Here is a 14,162-nt window from a genome sequence, read left to right on the forward strand (position 1 = left end):
CAACCTCACCCCCCTCCCCCCGCCGTGCCACCACAGGCTCCCTCCCCCCGCACTGCACACCCGTAGCTCTCCAAACGAGACTGCCCCATTCGCCCTCCCACAGGTCTGGGGATCCCGCAGTCCCACCCTGCCCCCTCCTCCAAACAGGACTGCCCCACCTGCCCTCCCGCGGTCCGAGGATCCCTCAGGCCCACCCCTCGCCCCACCCCACCCCCCCCCCACCCCACCCCCCCCCCCCCCCCCGTCACCACCTGGCCCGGCCCAGCCCAGCCCAGGCCCGCAACCTGACAACTGTCCTGTACAGCAGGTGGCCATGCTCCCCCCAAAAAAAAACCCTCGAAAAAACCAAAAAAAACCCCCAAAAAAAACCCAAAGCTATAATAAATCTCATGGGTAATTTTCTTAAGCTGTCCTCTGCTGAGGCCTACTGGAGAAGGAATTTATGATCTGTCTGCACAGAAATTCTTTGGATAAGTATACATATAGTTGATCTATGTTTCTACTCTATATGATTTTTTTTCCTTAAGTCTTGAATGCTTGTAGATTTTAGTGATTTTTGGTAGTGAATTTTTGAGAATAATAATCCCGACTAGGCACAAATAAATATGATGCAGTTAGGTTTAGAAAACATATCCAATATATAGGGTAAAATGTCTTCAGCCCAGTGAGGAAGAATTTTAGAAACCTGTAGCCAAGGTACCTCCCATTTACCTCATGACCTTAGTTCTCCTCCACTGAACTTTGTATAGAGCAAATGTTGTGCATATTTAACTGGTAAGGAGGCCTGTTGCCAAGGAGATGCCACCAGAAAGGGGGGGAAATGCAATATCAGAGGGAAGTATTTGTTGCAGAGGGGTGCTAATTTTGGCTGAGGAGATTTTCATCTTGCTCAATGTAATTTCACAGTCTCGACTTCCTCTTTCCCTGTTAGATTGTGTGAGGGCAGAAGGATGGGAAAGGAAACTGCCTGGTTCTTTCTGTGGCAGGATGAGAACCAAGAAATTCTTGGAATTTGTGTGCTAGGTTAGAAAGTGTCTTTTGAAGCAAAGAGAATGACTTTTGGCTGAGTCCATTTGCATGGGAATATTGCTCCCCAGAAGGCAATGATTCACACACAGTTGTGACTCAGCCCTGAGATGAGGTGAGGTCCTGCACAGGAACCCCTGTTGCAGGAAAGCAGTGGCTATGGATTGTCTTTTCCTTCCTTGGCAGTAGCTGGCTGTTGGAGCAGTCTGGCTGGACTAACAAGCATGTTCTCAACTGGAATTGCTGCCATGAACCTGGTAAAACACGTGCTTACTGTTGTGGAGATGACTTTCAGGTGGTTGGCAACATACCCGGTAACCCATTCCTCTACCCAAAACAGCTTCATGGGCCTTCAAAAGCAAGTTCTTTAGCAGCATGGCACCCCAAAAGGAGCTGAGTCAGGCAATGGGACCTGTTTCCAAAACAATCCTATTTCTCAAGGACGTGGGTGCACCTCAGGGAAAATGGGGGAGGATGGGGAAAACTGGCATGTACCTCAAGGGGATTTAACCTCAGGGGAAGATCAGTCATTAAACAGTGATGCTATCCATGCTCTTATTAATCTCTAGGAATGTTTGTTTATAGGTGCTGTACCTGTGGCTAGTTTTCAGGTCTGGTATTGTATCCTATCCCAAACTCCTGTCCAACATGGAACACTTTTGTAACCTAACAGAGTGGGTCTGCACAAGGTAAATCATTCACAACCTCTAGCTGAATCACAGCACAGCTGAAATTGCAGCTTTTCTTCTCCAATTTGAAAAAAGAAAGTGAGAAAAAAATGGAAGTCAGAATCTTCATCCTTCCTGTCTTGTGTCCAGACTGTTTCAGAGGATGTCATTGAAAATGAGTGATCTTGCCTCTATAGTCATGCTCTATGCTGTCTAAAGGATGTAAATCCTCCTGAGACTTGGAACTTTGCCATCCTTTTCCCACAAACACAGAGACATGCTTCTCAGTGTCCACAACCTTCTCTGAAATACACAGAAACAGTCATTTTTTTCTGAGGAAGTGATTTCTGTGAAATGTTTCCCAATTGCTCTGGTCATGTGCTGGGGGCAGGGTTATTTCTGACTCACAAGCTTACTCTCCCTCCTTATCTAACAATACTCTGTTCAACTCAGCAGGATGTGAGAAAGTAGCACGTCAAGGTATCTTCCATTCATATGCTAAAAGAAGATCTATTATCAATTTATCGTGACAATATTAGTCATCTGTTACTTTATCAACATGTCCCTTGCTTTCTTAGCCCGTGCATCTTTAACGTCTCGTGATATCTTGCACATCTAGAAGATACTGCAAGTGAGAGTTTCCATGATGAGGCCTTTGGCTGACAACTGATCATGTCTGTTTTTTCCTATAATGAAGGGAAAAAAAATGATTCTCTCTTTTTCAATGTAGAAATTTTCACCATCCAAAAGTCCACCTGATCATCAAATTTATGACTTGAATTTAATGTTTGTAAAAAATAAAAAAGGTCTGGAAATTAGGGAGCAGAGATTTCAGAACAAATTAAAAAAATAATAAAATTAAATGTACCTTGTATCCTAAAATGAATCCTCTTTCCTAAGAGGCATTATTTTTAACACTGCATTTGTTTTCAATGCAATCCTGACATATCTTAACCTAAATCAAAATTCCATCTTAAGATGCAGGTTGTTATAGGAAAAGAGGGAATGGTTAAACTGAAAGAGGGCAAATTTTGATTAGATAGTAGGAAGAAAATAAAGTTATACAATACATATTAGTATGACAATTGCTATCCTCAAGTCTTTGGTACAGTTGCAATTTTTACAGTCACCAGTTAAAATATGAATTCCTAAGAACTTTAAGAACATGACAAAGATTTTGGTCCTGTGTTATTTTTTAGTCCAACATTAGCTTTGTTGATATATAACTTTCTGATTGTATTTTATTTACAAAAAAAAAAAAGATGTGTTGAAAACCACAGTAGAGAAAATAATTTCTTATCAAGCCTCATCTTTCTCTTAAAAACTACAAATAATGTCTTTTGTAAATGCAATTTTCTCTCTCAGACTATTCCTGAACAGTTGAAATAATTTTTTAAAATATGTATCTAGCTTTTTGACCTTCAGATTTTGTCCCAGTCATCATAATTGTCCCTTTCGATGATATTTTACAATTCACACTCCTTCCTGAAGAACATATTCCTGTGTTTAAAAGAGGTCTGTGGGACTCACATTTCCTTGAAAGCTGACACTTTGCCATACTTGTTTGTTGCTTCCTTTTCTGTTTGAAAATGTGAAATGCTGTTTTCCTCAGTAGTTTCTCCCACAATCTAAAGCTTTTGCCTTGACTTAATGTCCTTTGGAACTCATTTCTTTACAGCCTCCCTCCCCAAAACTCAACAGCAGTTCCCTCCAGAGCAAAACACCTTGGCTAGTTTTAAACATCTTCGTGGTCTCCACCTCTAGTAGATAAATCCAGTGTGTGGGTGACACAAGAAGTGAGATTTACCTTTCAGTGTTTTTATTTCTAACTAGCACCAAACTGCCTTAATCTCCAGTTGGATTTTCCTTCAGTGACCCCATTGAGATATTTTTGCCATAAGGTTACTTTTTCCAGCAAAACATGTTGATTTGCCAAACTGGAAACTGAGAGCAAAAATATGTTTCCAAAAAACCAAAAATGTTGGATTTTTATGTCATACTCTGGGCTTGTCTAGTTCAAGCTGTAAACATTTGTGTAAAAAATCAGAGAAGATTAATTTGTGAAAAAGAAAAACACAGAGGAAGTGGAAATAAATCACTTTCAATCAAACTTCTGCCCTTGTCAGGGATTTCCTTGTAAGCAGTGTTTGATCCCGAGTCCTGTGACTTTCTATGGCTTTCTCAGCTTGATGGATTTCATGAAGTTCCACCGTGGCCCCAGGGCAGCTTCCCCCTTTCTGTGACAACTGATGCAGAGCTTCTTGCATCTGCTGCTTGCTGAAGTCTCCAAGACCTGTGGCTCCCAGGGAAGAGGTGTTTCCTTGCCCCTTGCCTTCAGGAGAGCCCTACGTGATCAAAGGGGGCATATTCCAGCAGTTGGAATAGGAAAATGAAAGGGCAGCCATCTGAAGCACAAAAGAGAGAACTCTCCCAGTCTCTCCAGTTTGCACTCCACCTGAGTGCAAACCAAGAGCCCCCCCATTTCAGCTTCCTTCTGAAATAAGAGTGCAGCTCCTGGTTTCTGACACCAACATTATTCTGTTACGGCTTCATGTTCTTACTTTGCTCTTTGGGGATCAAAAGTCAGGCAAAGAACTACAAATATATTTTCAAAGCCTCTTGTTGAATGGGGGTAGTGAAGAGGATTGCTTGTCTGAGAAACATAAAAATGTGTTTTCCAGACAGAAAGAGGCAGTTTCTCCTGTATAATTCCATTTTCACTACCTTTGGCCACAACATGATGAGTATAAGTTCTCTGATTAAACAAAAGGTATTTTCCCCCCAAGAGAACCCTGGCCATCACCATCACTTCATCAAGGAGTTTTCTCCATCCTGCAGGTTAAGGAGAGAGCCAGGAATGTCACCATTTTAAGTAGGAATGGTTCTGCCTCAAAGGACACAATAAAAAAAAAATGACCCAAAAAGCCCAGGGTCCCAAGAGCCATTGAAGCACATTGGAAGAGCTTTGGTAACATTCCCTGTTTGCTGATCACATCTCTGTTTTCCTGGTACCACTTGTTTCTGGCATTGGCACTAACTTGTTGAAGAAGGAAAAAACTTCAGGCGCAATTTTGTGCTTCAATCATTCTCCAGGAAAAAGAGGGCAGTGCACTGTGTTGTCAGTCCCTGTAGCTCACTCTCACTCTTCTCACCAGTTTCTTCCCTGGTAGCTCTGTGTTTGATTGTCCTGTTTTCTGTCCAGATGAGCTTCAATTGTGACTCTGTTTTTCAGGCATTGCTGGTCTCTGCTGCTCTGCATCCTGTGCCCTTCCCCAACATGTCCTGAACCTGATACACCTTCCCTGACCTTCACAAGACCAGGGGGGATTTCATTCACAAAGCTGTGGTGGTGGAGGATCGCTCCTCTTGTGGTGATTCCCATTTCAACCCCACAGGGTCTGGTACCTTGTCTGGGTTTTTAACAGCCAGTTTTGTCCAGAGGAAGGTTTATACACATACACATGTGACTTTGTCCTGTCAGTCATATTTGTGGGACAGGGCAGGAGCCAAACCAGGTATCTGTGTTCACCTGCACTTGTGGCTGCAGGGCAGAGCAGGGCATGGCAGGTCTGGGAAGTGTCTTCTTGTGGACAGGCAGGACTGAGAACACATGGGCAGAGATGGATGTGTTTGTGAGAGACAGGATCTGTTGGGGGTCACAGCTGTCCCCCAGGCTGGACTCATCTCCCCGACTGGGGCTGCCTGAAAGTCAGAGCTCTCTCTGGAAGGAGCAAGTCCCAGACTCCCACTGTGGGCAAATGCAGGTTCTTCTGGAGGGGGATCCACCCAGTCTCTGACTCCCATGTTGGAAAAGGGTGGGCTGAGGTTGACAAGAGGTCTGGAGGGAGCCTGGAGGAGCACCTTTGACTACGTATTTGGGCAGCTAAAAATGAATGACGAAAATCCCATCCACATTTCCTACATGAAGCTAGGGATAGCATTCCTGCCTGGAACTCTTCTTTTTAGCTCTCTGTCTAGCTTTTGTTGCAGCTTTTCTGAAAGAGTTGCAGCTTTTTCACACATATTTTGTGTTGATTTGACTCCCTTGCAAGGTGCAGTGTGTACTTCCCTAAATCCAATGACTGTGCAGAGATAGTCACCATGAGGTCCACTTATATTAAACCTGAAGAGGGAGAGAAAGCCAGGTTTAGTTGCATTCCTGACACAGCCGATGTGATGCAGTGAAAGGCACAGTGGCCCCTGGCCTTTCTGCCAAGTTGTCAGGGGGAGCAGAAACTGCCTTCTTGGAGTCTCCCTCCCACTCCTTGCTTTTCTTCCCCAGTTCTCAACAAAAGTATTTGGGCAAAGCTTTCCCATCCAGAGACCCTCCCCTGCTTTGGTCTCCTTCATCCTCCATCTGACATCACACTCTCTCTTGTCCCTACCTCCTCTATCCTTCCTTTCCCCACACAACTCCATCAGTCAGATCCTTCCTTCCCCACCAGAACTCCAGCTTGTGTCCTCTCTTGCCATCCTGATGGGACTTGCCTGTGTTCCCATAGGACTTCAAGGCTCCCTCTTCCTTGTCACAGGAAGCAGAAACATCTGTATCTCAAGGAATCAGGCCCAATCTCAGTCCCTGATCTCACTTGTGCTCTTGACAGTCTGCTCTGGCTTTGGGGTTTTCCCTGTTTCCAGACATTGCCTGACAGGGACTTGCTGCAATGAGCTTACAGGGCTGGGTCATGTTCCACGTTGTTAATCCACTTCCACTTCTGCTCCCTTTCAGAGTATGTGAGACCAAGTAAGTAGTAATTGTGTCTTGATTGTTCAGTGAGGTAGTGCTTGAAAGGAAGCAAACCATGACAATACATTAAAATTACATTTTCTTCATCAGAGGTACAGAAAGCTTGTGCTAAATGGCCAACACAGAGGGCACAGTGAGCATCCAGCTATGCCAAGTGGCTGGCAGCAGATTAGAGACCCCAAACACATCCAACAGGAGCAGACACCAGTGGAACTCCTCAGGCCTTTGCCCTGTAGCCCAAATAACCCTGGAACAGCCCCATGGATTTAGATCTCACCAGTTCTTCCTTGTTGTCAATGATCACCAGGTCTGAACCCATGGCAGTACATTGTTTACGGGAGGCATTCCAGTCCTTTTGTGTATTTGGAGAAAAGAAGTAACATTTTCTCCCATGTTTTTCCCATTGTTTGGGGCAGGCTGCAGGAGGGAAGAATGGATATGGGAAAAACCATGTTCACACTCACAAAACGATCACATGACAAAAGAGAGGTAAGAGAGGAAATCAGAGCCAGAGAAACACCTGTGTGGTCCTGCTTAGAATTGTACCAGACCCCCAGGGATCTCCAACAGTCCCTGGAGCTGATCCCAGCCCAAGAGTCACCAGGCATGAGGCAGAGAGGGAGCACCACAAAAAACATTATCCAGCCTTGCCACTCTTTGCTCAGCAGATAGAGAGAAATGATCAGGGCAAAAAAAGCTTCTTTCGGTCATGGTGCTGCTAAGAGATTGAACATTACATTTCTCTCCATTGCCAGGCAGGGACCACAAGGAACAGAGAATGGGACCTGGAGAGGGGGATGAGATTCAGGGAGACAGGGCCTGCATGAGACACTTTTGTTGGGGATCCAGCAGCTCCTAAACAGCAAAAGGCAATTGCACTGAGTTAAGATGCCAAGAATGGAAGGGGATTGGAAAAGCAGTCCAAGTACATTATCCATCCTGCTCACTGCAGTGCTGGAATACCAGAGGAATTGTTATTTCTGTGCCTTCCCCTGCCACAGACTCCTCTGCACTGGCAAGAGAGAGTCATCAGCTCTTCCCACCTCTGAGACAGAAGTGCAGAGCTGACCCAACCCTGCTCCTAAAGGAGATGGAAATGGGAAACATCTCTGGCCTCCAGAGCTCATCCTGGGAGTGTCTGGGATAAGGTTTTGATTCCTGAGATGGCTGAGGTTTTATGTGTTTGTTTCCCTGTAGGAGATGTACCCCAAGGTTACAGGGTGAGGCATTCTGAGGTTTGGGATCTCCAGAAGCACACTGACACACATAGGCAGTGTGTATTCTGCTGTGATTGGGTCTAGGCGAATCACATGGCCCCGAGGGTATATACTGGGGGCTTTTCCTTCAAATAAAGGATTTGGCTGTTTGCAATCCTCGCTGCTGGGTCTTGTCTTATTAAGCCATTAATAAGCCATATTTCCCTTCTGAAAAAAATCTAGACACAGCCTCTCTCCTGCTGCCCTTCAGAGGCAATCCAACAGGCTTCTGGAAACTCTTTGGAATGATAGAGCATTACCTACCTAGTGCCTCTTCAGGGACTTGGGGCAATGTTGTTGAGTCCTGTGGGCTGCTTGCAGTTGGATGATCTGGAAAATAACAATACAATTTCGGCTTGGAATGAAGGATTATTTTTCTGTCAAAGCTGTCCTGGACTTCTTTGACATCCCCATCACCCAGCATAGAATGCCCCGTCTACCTTTTTGCTCATCCATTAAAAAATACCTCTCAAAACAGTCCTTCCTATTGCAGGGCAGATTTCCAAAGAGCCAGACTCTGAAACTGAACCAGAATTGCCTCACACCTTTTCAGAGCAGTGGGGACTGTAATGCACAGCACACACAGAACCACAGCAAGAGGAAACAGGAGCCATTTCTGGAAGCTCAGGGCTCCAGCCATTGTGCCCTTGGCTCAGCCCATTTCCCACCCAGCCTGGAGTTGCGGGCACTGTCTGCTCCTACACTGAATAGCCCTGAGCACATATTGGGGCAGAGCCCTCCTGTGCCACAGCTGGAAGCTGCTCCAACAGTGCTGCTCCCCCAGGCCAGAACAAGAAAGCAGAGTTCCTGTGAGGTTTTAAAAACCTTCATCAGTTGTGATTGATTGTGGAAGCCTCTCAAACTTGCTCAGCTATCAAAGGATGGGAAAAATACAGTCAAGCCCAACTGAAATTTAAAAATGATTCCTTGAAGTAGTAAATACACTTCCTTAAGTTATGACATAGCTGCCTCTATAAAATGACCTTTTATTCATATTTAAAGATTTTGCTGTCACAGTCATCTTGTTGACATGATACGATGTCGTCTTGAAATATTCTCACCAATCGCAATCCTAATACCAAAAGGTATTATTTTATCTTGATTTCTTTCTCCAAAACATCTGTGTAATAAATTCTTTAGTATCTGAACATTGTCACTTTTTCAATTGGGTGTTGGGTTTTGTGTGTTGTTGTTTTGATACTTAAACTTTCAAGCCACTGTACTCTCTTACAGATTTCCTCTTTCAGACACAGTTTGTTAAAAGCTGCTGTCTTTTGCCTTCAAACTGTCCTTCTGTTGATACTGGCATTGGAGGTCATGACCTAGGTGTCATTGGGTGAGTAAGAGGCACAAATTAATTGCTGTTATTACATTTATTTCAGAACTTACACTGGTGTACCAGACACCCAGTCAGGACCAGTAGGAGGATTATCACAACCAATAAAGCAACCAGCGCAGCAACATGTTTTCTGGAGCAGTTTCTACCTACAGATAGAAAAAATAAATGTTAAAGGTTAAGAGCTGGAAAAAAGCCCCCTCCTCTTCACTCCCAGGTGCCTTTTTCAGGCTCACTCTGGGAATCTGAGGCCTTCCAGATTTGCCTGCTGAAGCCAGGCTGAATGTCCTGGTGGCTCTAGACACTTGGGCTTGGTGAACTGAACAGCATCGCTATATGGAATGTGTTTGAGGAACAGGTTAAAGGGAAGAGAGTCCTCATAGCACTGGTTTGTATAAGGACACCTAGAGAGTGGGTGGGTAAGAGAGGGAACTGCACCAAGGAGAGGGTGTCTGTCAAAAAGGTGCTAAAAATGTCTGCTCAGAGAGACTGAAATCCACAGAGGCAGCCTTGGGGTTATTGAAGGACAGCACCTTGGAACATGTGGCCAATAGAAGGCACCTGCCAAGAATGCTCTAGGAACAGGCTAAAGGAAGAGCTGTGAAGAGCAGATCCAGTAAAGCAGAATATAGTGACCAATTCCAAGGGACATTAGGTGGCATATAGCTGCATTGCTAGTGCTGTTTTGGAATCCCACTCCTAAAGCTCTTTGCACCCAGGGACTAGAAAGTAAGAGATCTACTATGAACTCAAGTCAAAGAAACAATAGAGGAGATCTGTGGATATCAGCTCTGCTTTTCCAACCACACAGCCATGGAATGGTTTAGATTGGAAGTGACCTTCTCACATCACTTGCTCCAACTGCCCTGCTCAAGCAGTGTTGGCCAGAACAGGGTGTCCGGGACCAGGCACAGTCAGGTTTTGAAGATCTCCTGGGAATGATGACATTAAATCCTCTTGCATTACGAATCATAGTCTCAGTAAGTCCCTGAGGGAAATGTGAAAGTACTGTATATGAAACTATTACCGGAAGGTATCACACATGCCCACTCTCTGCTACTTCAACTTCAGTTGTTGACTTTTCAGTGCTGTTGGCGACAGGAGGCTGGGCTGGGTGATTTCTTAGTTTGGCCCATAATATCCTTATTTTCCTCTGTCAGTGAAGCTGACGAGGGTTTAGCTGCATTTGAGTTCTCCCTGCTCTGAAGATGTAGAGTGAAAAATTACCTGTTTCTGTCTCTCACACAGGTTTATATCACCGCATATTTGGAACATAAGGTATGGCCCCCTCTGCCCTTCTCATTTAAAGCCCTAACAATTTATCACACAGCTAAAAACTCACCAGCTGATGTGTGTCCTGTTGCAGCATTTGTGTCTTGGGAATTCAGTTTCACTTCTGTGTATGTAGAACCTGAGTCTGAGCAAAAATAACAGAGTACACAGAGAGCTGAAAAGCAACTTAAAGGAACCAGAAATGACTGAAATTATAAGAAATTATGAACACATGAAAACAACTTAAGTGTTTAAATATGCCTAAATAGTATTTTTCTCCATTGAAGAAGCCAATTCTCTTCTCTGTGGTGACCAGAGACATGACCTGAGGGAACATCTGGAGCTGTGTCAGGGGAGGTTTAGGTTGGATATTAGGAAAAGGTTCTTTCCCCTGAGGGTGGTTGGGCACTGAACAGGCTCCCCAGGGCAGTGGGCACAGCACCAAGGCTGACAGCGGTCAAGGAGTGTTTGGACAACACTCTCAGGCACATGGTGGGATTGTTGGGGTGTCTGTGCAGAGCCAGGAGTTGGACTCAATGATCCTTGTGGGTCCCTTCCAACTCAGAATATTCTATGGTTCTATATTCTATGATGATTCATTCACATCCTGTAGGACTTGCTCAAAGCAGGAACAGATCTGGCTTTTCTTCAGTGCAGACAATAACAGAGGAGACATGGGCACACGCACACATTTGCAATATAGACAAAAGTGAACAAAAATGTCTTGAGAGAGAGATAATACCTGGGAAATATTTTGCATAAATTCAGTGAACACACAGAAGCAAAGAGTTGGTAGGGGGTTCCCTGAAAGGCACAAGCAGAGAAAGAAAAACCGCTGTTCAAACTCTATAAAAACTCTACATAGGAATATATGGATTAAATGATAAGAAAAATGGAACTTTTAATTAGGTGGCATCTCCTGTGGTTGCCTGTCCATTTAGTCATGAAATTATCTGTTGAAACAGGTGATAAAACACTGTTTCTTGGTGTGTGAGAAACTCCACTCATCTGAAAATAGATAAGCAGGATTCACACTTTCTATAACAGATGAGCACAGAATAACAAGGAATTATTTTTGTCAAAGAGATAGGAAGATTAAAAAGAAAGGGAAGAAAAAAATGAACAGAGACACAAAGTCTGCTTTTTAGGAACTAATGTCATGCAGATGTAGCAAAACCAATGCAAAAGGTTGTGCAATAATTTTTAGTGCATTCAAGAAAGCTAAATCATAGGTTAGAATTTTGCAAAGCCTTTGGTACTAAATCACACCAAACCTGTCCATGAAACATTTTGTTCTTGATATATACAACAAGTAGTTTGCACAGACAAAGCCAGGAGGAAAAGCCCCGAAGCAATGCCTGCTGTGCTCAGGGAGCAGAAACAGCCTGTGCCTGAGACTGCTGCAAACACCAGCAACAGGAGACACTCAATCCTGATCCCTTTGCTGCAGGAATCAGAGTCCTGATCCCTTTGCTGCAGGAATCAGTCTGCCTGGTTCAGGGCCACTGGGTGTTCAGCTGTGGAACAGTCTCCAAAACTGAAAACAACTAGTCTTTATATCAAACAAGATATTCTCCCTTACACTTTCATCTTAAAAATGAAAAGTACACCTTAGTACAATCCTCCCTACATTTTTTTTGTGGTAAAAAACTCTATTTGGACAACCCACTTGCACATTTTTCCCAGCACTGGCCCTCACAATTCCTTCATGCTCTTTGGGGCTTTGGTGCTCCATGGCACACCTTCAAAATATGTGGAAAACAAACTGAAGAATGCAAAGAAAGCTCAGTGCACAACAAGTGACCTACCTTGGACATCAGTGACCTTCTGTACTCTGGGTCTGGCTGATTCAGGCAAGGTCAAGTCAGCATAAATGATATCTTCTGCCATTCTTTCTCCCCCTTGTTCTTCTTTCCTTCACTGCTGTTCTTACAATGACACTCTGGACTGGGTATGACTCCCCTCTCTAGCCTTCAGGAGGAAGTTCTTTGCTTTTCCGGTCCTACACAAACTCGAAATGAAAAGAGAAGTCTAGTCTTAGCTCATCTTTTGATGGCAGAGTGTTTTCATGTAAGAAACAGAAGTAAATGTAAGCTCATGGCCTCCAAGTGGCAGCCTTTTTTGGGAAGTGGTTCAGGCATTAACAGCGTCGTGAGTTTCCAAGTCTTCATACACAAACACACGCACACACACATACAGCCATTGTGATTTGAAAAGCCAACCTTTATTCCCGGAAATGGAAAGCAGAGGAAAGTGCAGGGATCCAGCAGTCAGCCCCAGAGAGCAGAGGAAAGCTCTCCGGGTGGGGCCATGGCACATCCCACAGAGCAACCCTGTGGGCTCCAGCAGGCCCTGCTCTCCAAAGCAGACATCTGAAAGCAGGACACACTGGCCCTGAGCCAGAAAGGAATGGACTTGACCCTGTTGAAACAGGACCCTGCCACACTCAGGGGGGTCACGTGCCTGCAATTCTTCAGAATCAGACCCAAGCTAACTTGCTGTGTCATGAGGAACGTGGGGTTTGTGCAGCTCAGAAACATGTTCTTCCTCTCTGCAGGTAAATTCTGAGGGCAATGGGGATTCATAAGGGTCTAGGCTGTTCCAACAGTGCTTAATATGCAAAGACTGGCCCACAAACTGCACCACGAAACCAAAACTTCCAGGCTTTCTTTCCTGGGGAGAACGGTTGTTGATTGCTTTTTTCAACCCTGCATCGAATCTGCCAGCCTGACTCCCAAAATTGCATATGGACGAAAATTGTCCCCAGACGAAAGGTACTACCAGAGAAAGCTCTTGCTACCTATGGAGTGCCCAGGTTGGCCCACCAACTGCACCACAAAGCAAAAGCTTCCAGACTTTCTTTCCTGGCGAAAAGGGCAGTGGTTTGCTTTTTTCAGCCCTGCACTCAAACTGCCAGCCTGAGTCCCAAAATTGCATACGGAGGAAGATTCCTCCCACACCAAAGGTTCCAGGACAGACAGCTCTTGCTGCCCATGGAGTGCCCAGGCTGGTCCACCAACTGCACCACAAAGACAAAGATTCCAGTCTGTCTTTCCTGGGGAAAAGGACTGTTTGCTTCTTTCAGCCCTGCACTCAAACTGCCAGCCTGACTCCCAAAATTCTGACAGACAAATATTCCTCCCAGAATAAGGATGTCAGCAAAGAAAATTCTTCCGACCCATGGAGTGCCCAGCCTGGCCCACCAACTGCACCACAAAGCCAAAATTTCCAGGCTTTCTTTCCTGGGGAGAACAGCTGTTGTTTGCTTTTTTCAGTCCACATTGAATCTACCAGCCCGACGCACAAAATTGCATACGGACGAAGATTCTCCCCAGGCCAAAGGTGCCAGGACAGAAAAATCTTGCTGCCCATGGAGTGCCCAGCCTGGCCAACCAACTGCACCACAAAGCCAAAGTTTCCAGGCTTTCTTTCCTGGGGATAAGGGCTGTTTGTTTTTCAGCCCTGCGCTCAAACTGGCAGCCTTAGTCCCAAAATTGCATACAAAGATTCCTCCCACACCCAAGGTGCTAGGACAGAAAGTTCGTACTGCACATGGAGTGCCCAGGCTGGTCCACCAACTGCACCAAAAAGCAAAAGCTTGCGGGCTGTCTTTCCTGGGAAAAAGGACTGTCATTTGCTTTTTTCAGCCCTGCGCTCAAACTGCCAACCTGAGTCCCAAAATTGTTGATGGAGGAAGATTCCTCCCAGACCAAAGGTGCCAGGACAGAGAGCTCCTGCTGCACATGGAGTGCCCAGGCTGGCCCACTAACTGCACCACAAAGCCAAAGCTTCCAGGCTTTCCTTCCTGGGGTGTTATGACCCATCCCAGGAAAAGGGGAGGGGGAGTAACCCAGGTT

The 14,162-nt window shown here is 45.1% G+C and overlaps 1 protein-coding gene across 1 annotated transcript; it reads right to left on the minus strand.

Annotated features, from left to right (window-relative positions):
* Positions 1–3,779: 3,779 nt before the first annotated feature.
* On the minus strand, positions 3,780–12,308 carry LOC135414009 (killer cell lectin-like receptor subfamily B member 1F). The gene is made up of 7 exons (XM_064654229.1): positions 12,114–12,308; positions 10,376–10,444; positions 9,087–9,182; positions 7,962–8,027; positions 6,719–6,858; positions 6,369–6,478; positions 3,780–5,817 (listed from the first exon to the last, which is right to left on the minus strand). Exons 1-7 carry the CDS (start codon positions 12,193–12,195, stop codon positions 5,613–5,615), a joined length of 768 nt encoding a protein of 255 aa, XP_064510299.1. The 5' UTR covers positions 12,196–12,308; the 3' UTR covers positions 3,780–5,612.
* Between the last annotated feature and the right edge of the window lie 1,854 nt (positions 12,309–14,162).

This window comes from Pseudopipra pipra, chromosome 5 (assembly GCF_036250125.1).
Source record: "Pseudopipra pipra isolate bDixPip1 chromosome 5, bDixPip1.hap1, whole genome shotgun sequence".
NCBI classification, from domain to species: domain Eukaryota; kingdom Metazoa; phylum Chordata; class Aves; order Passeriformes; family Pipridae; genus Pseudopipra; species Pseudopipra pipra.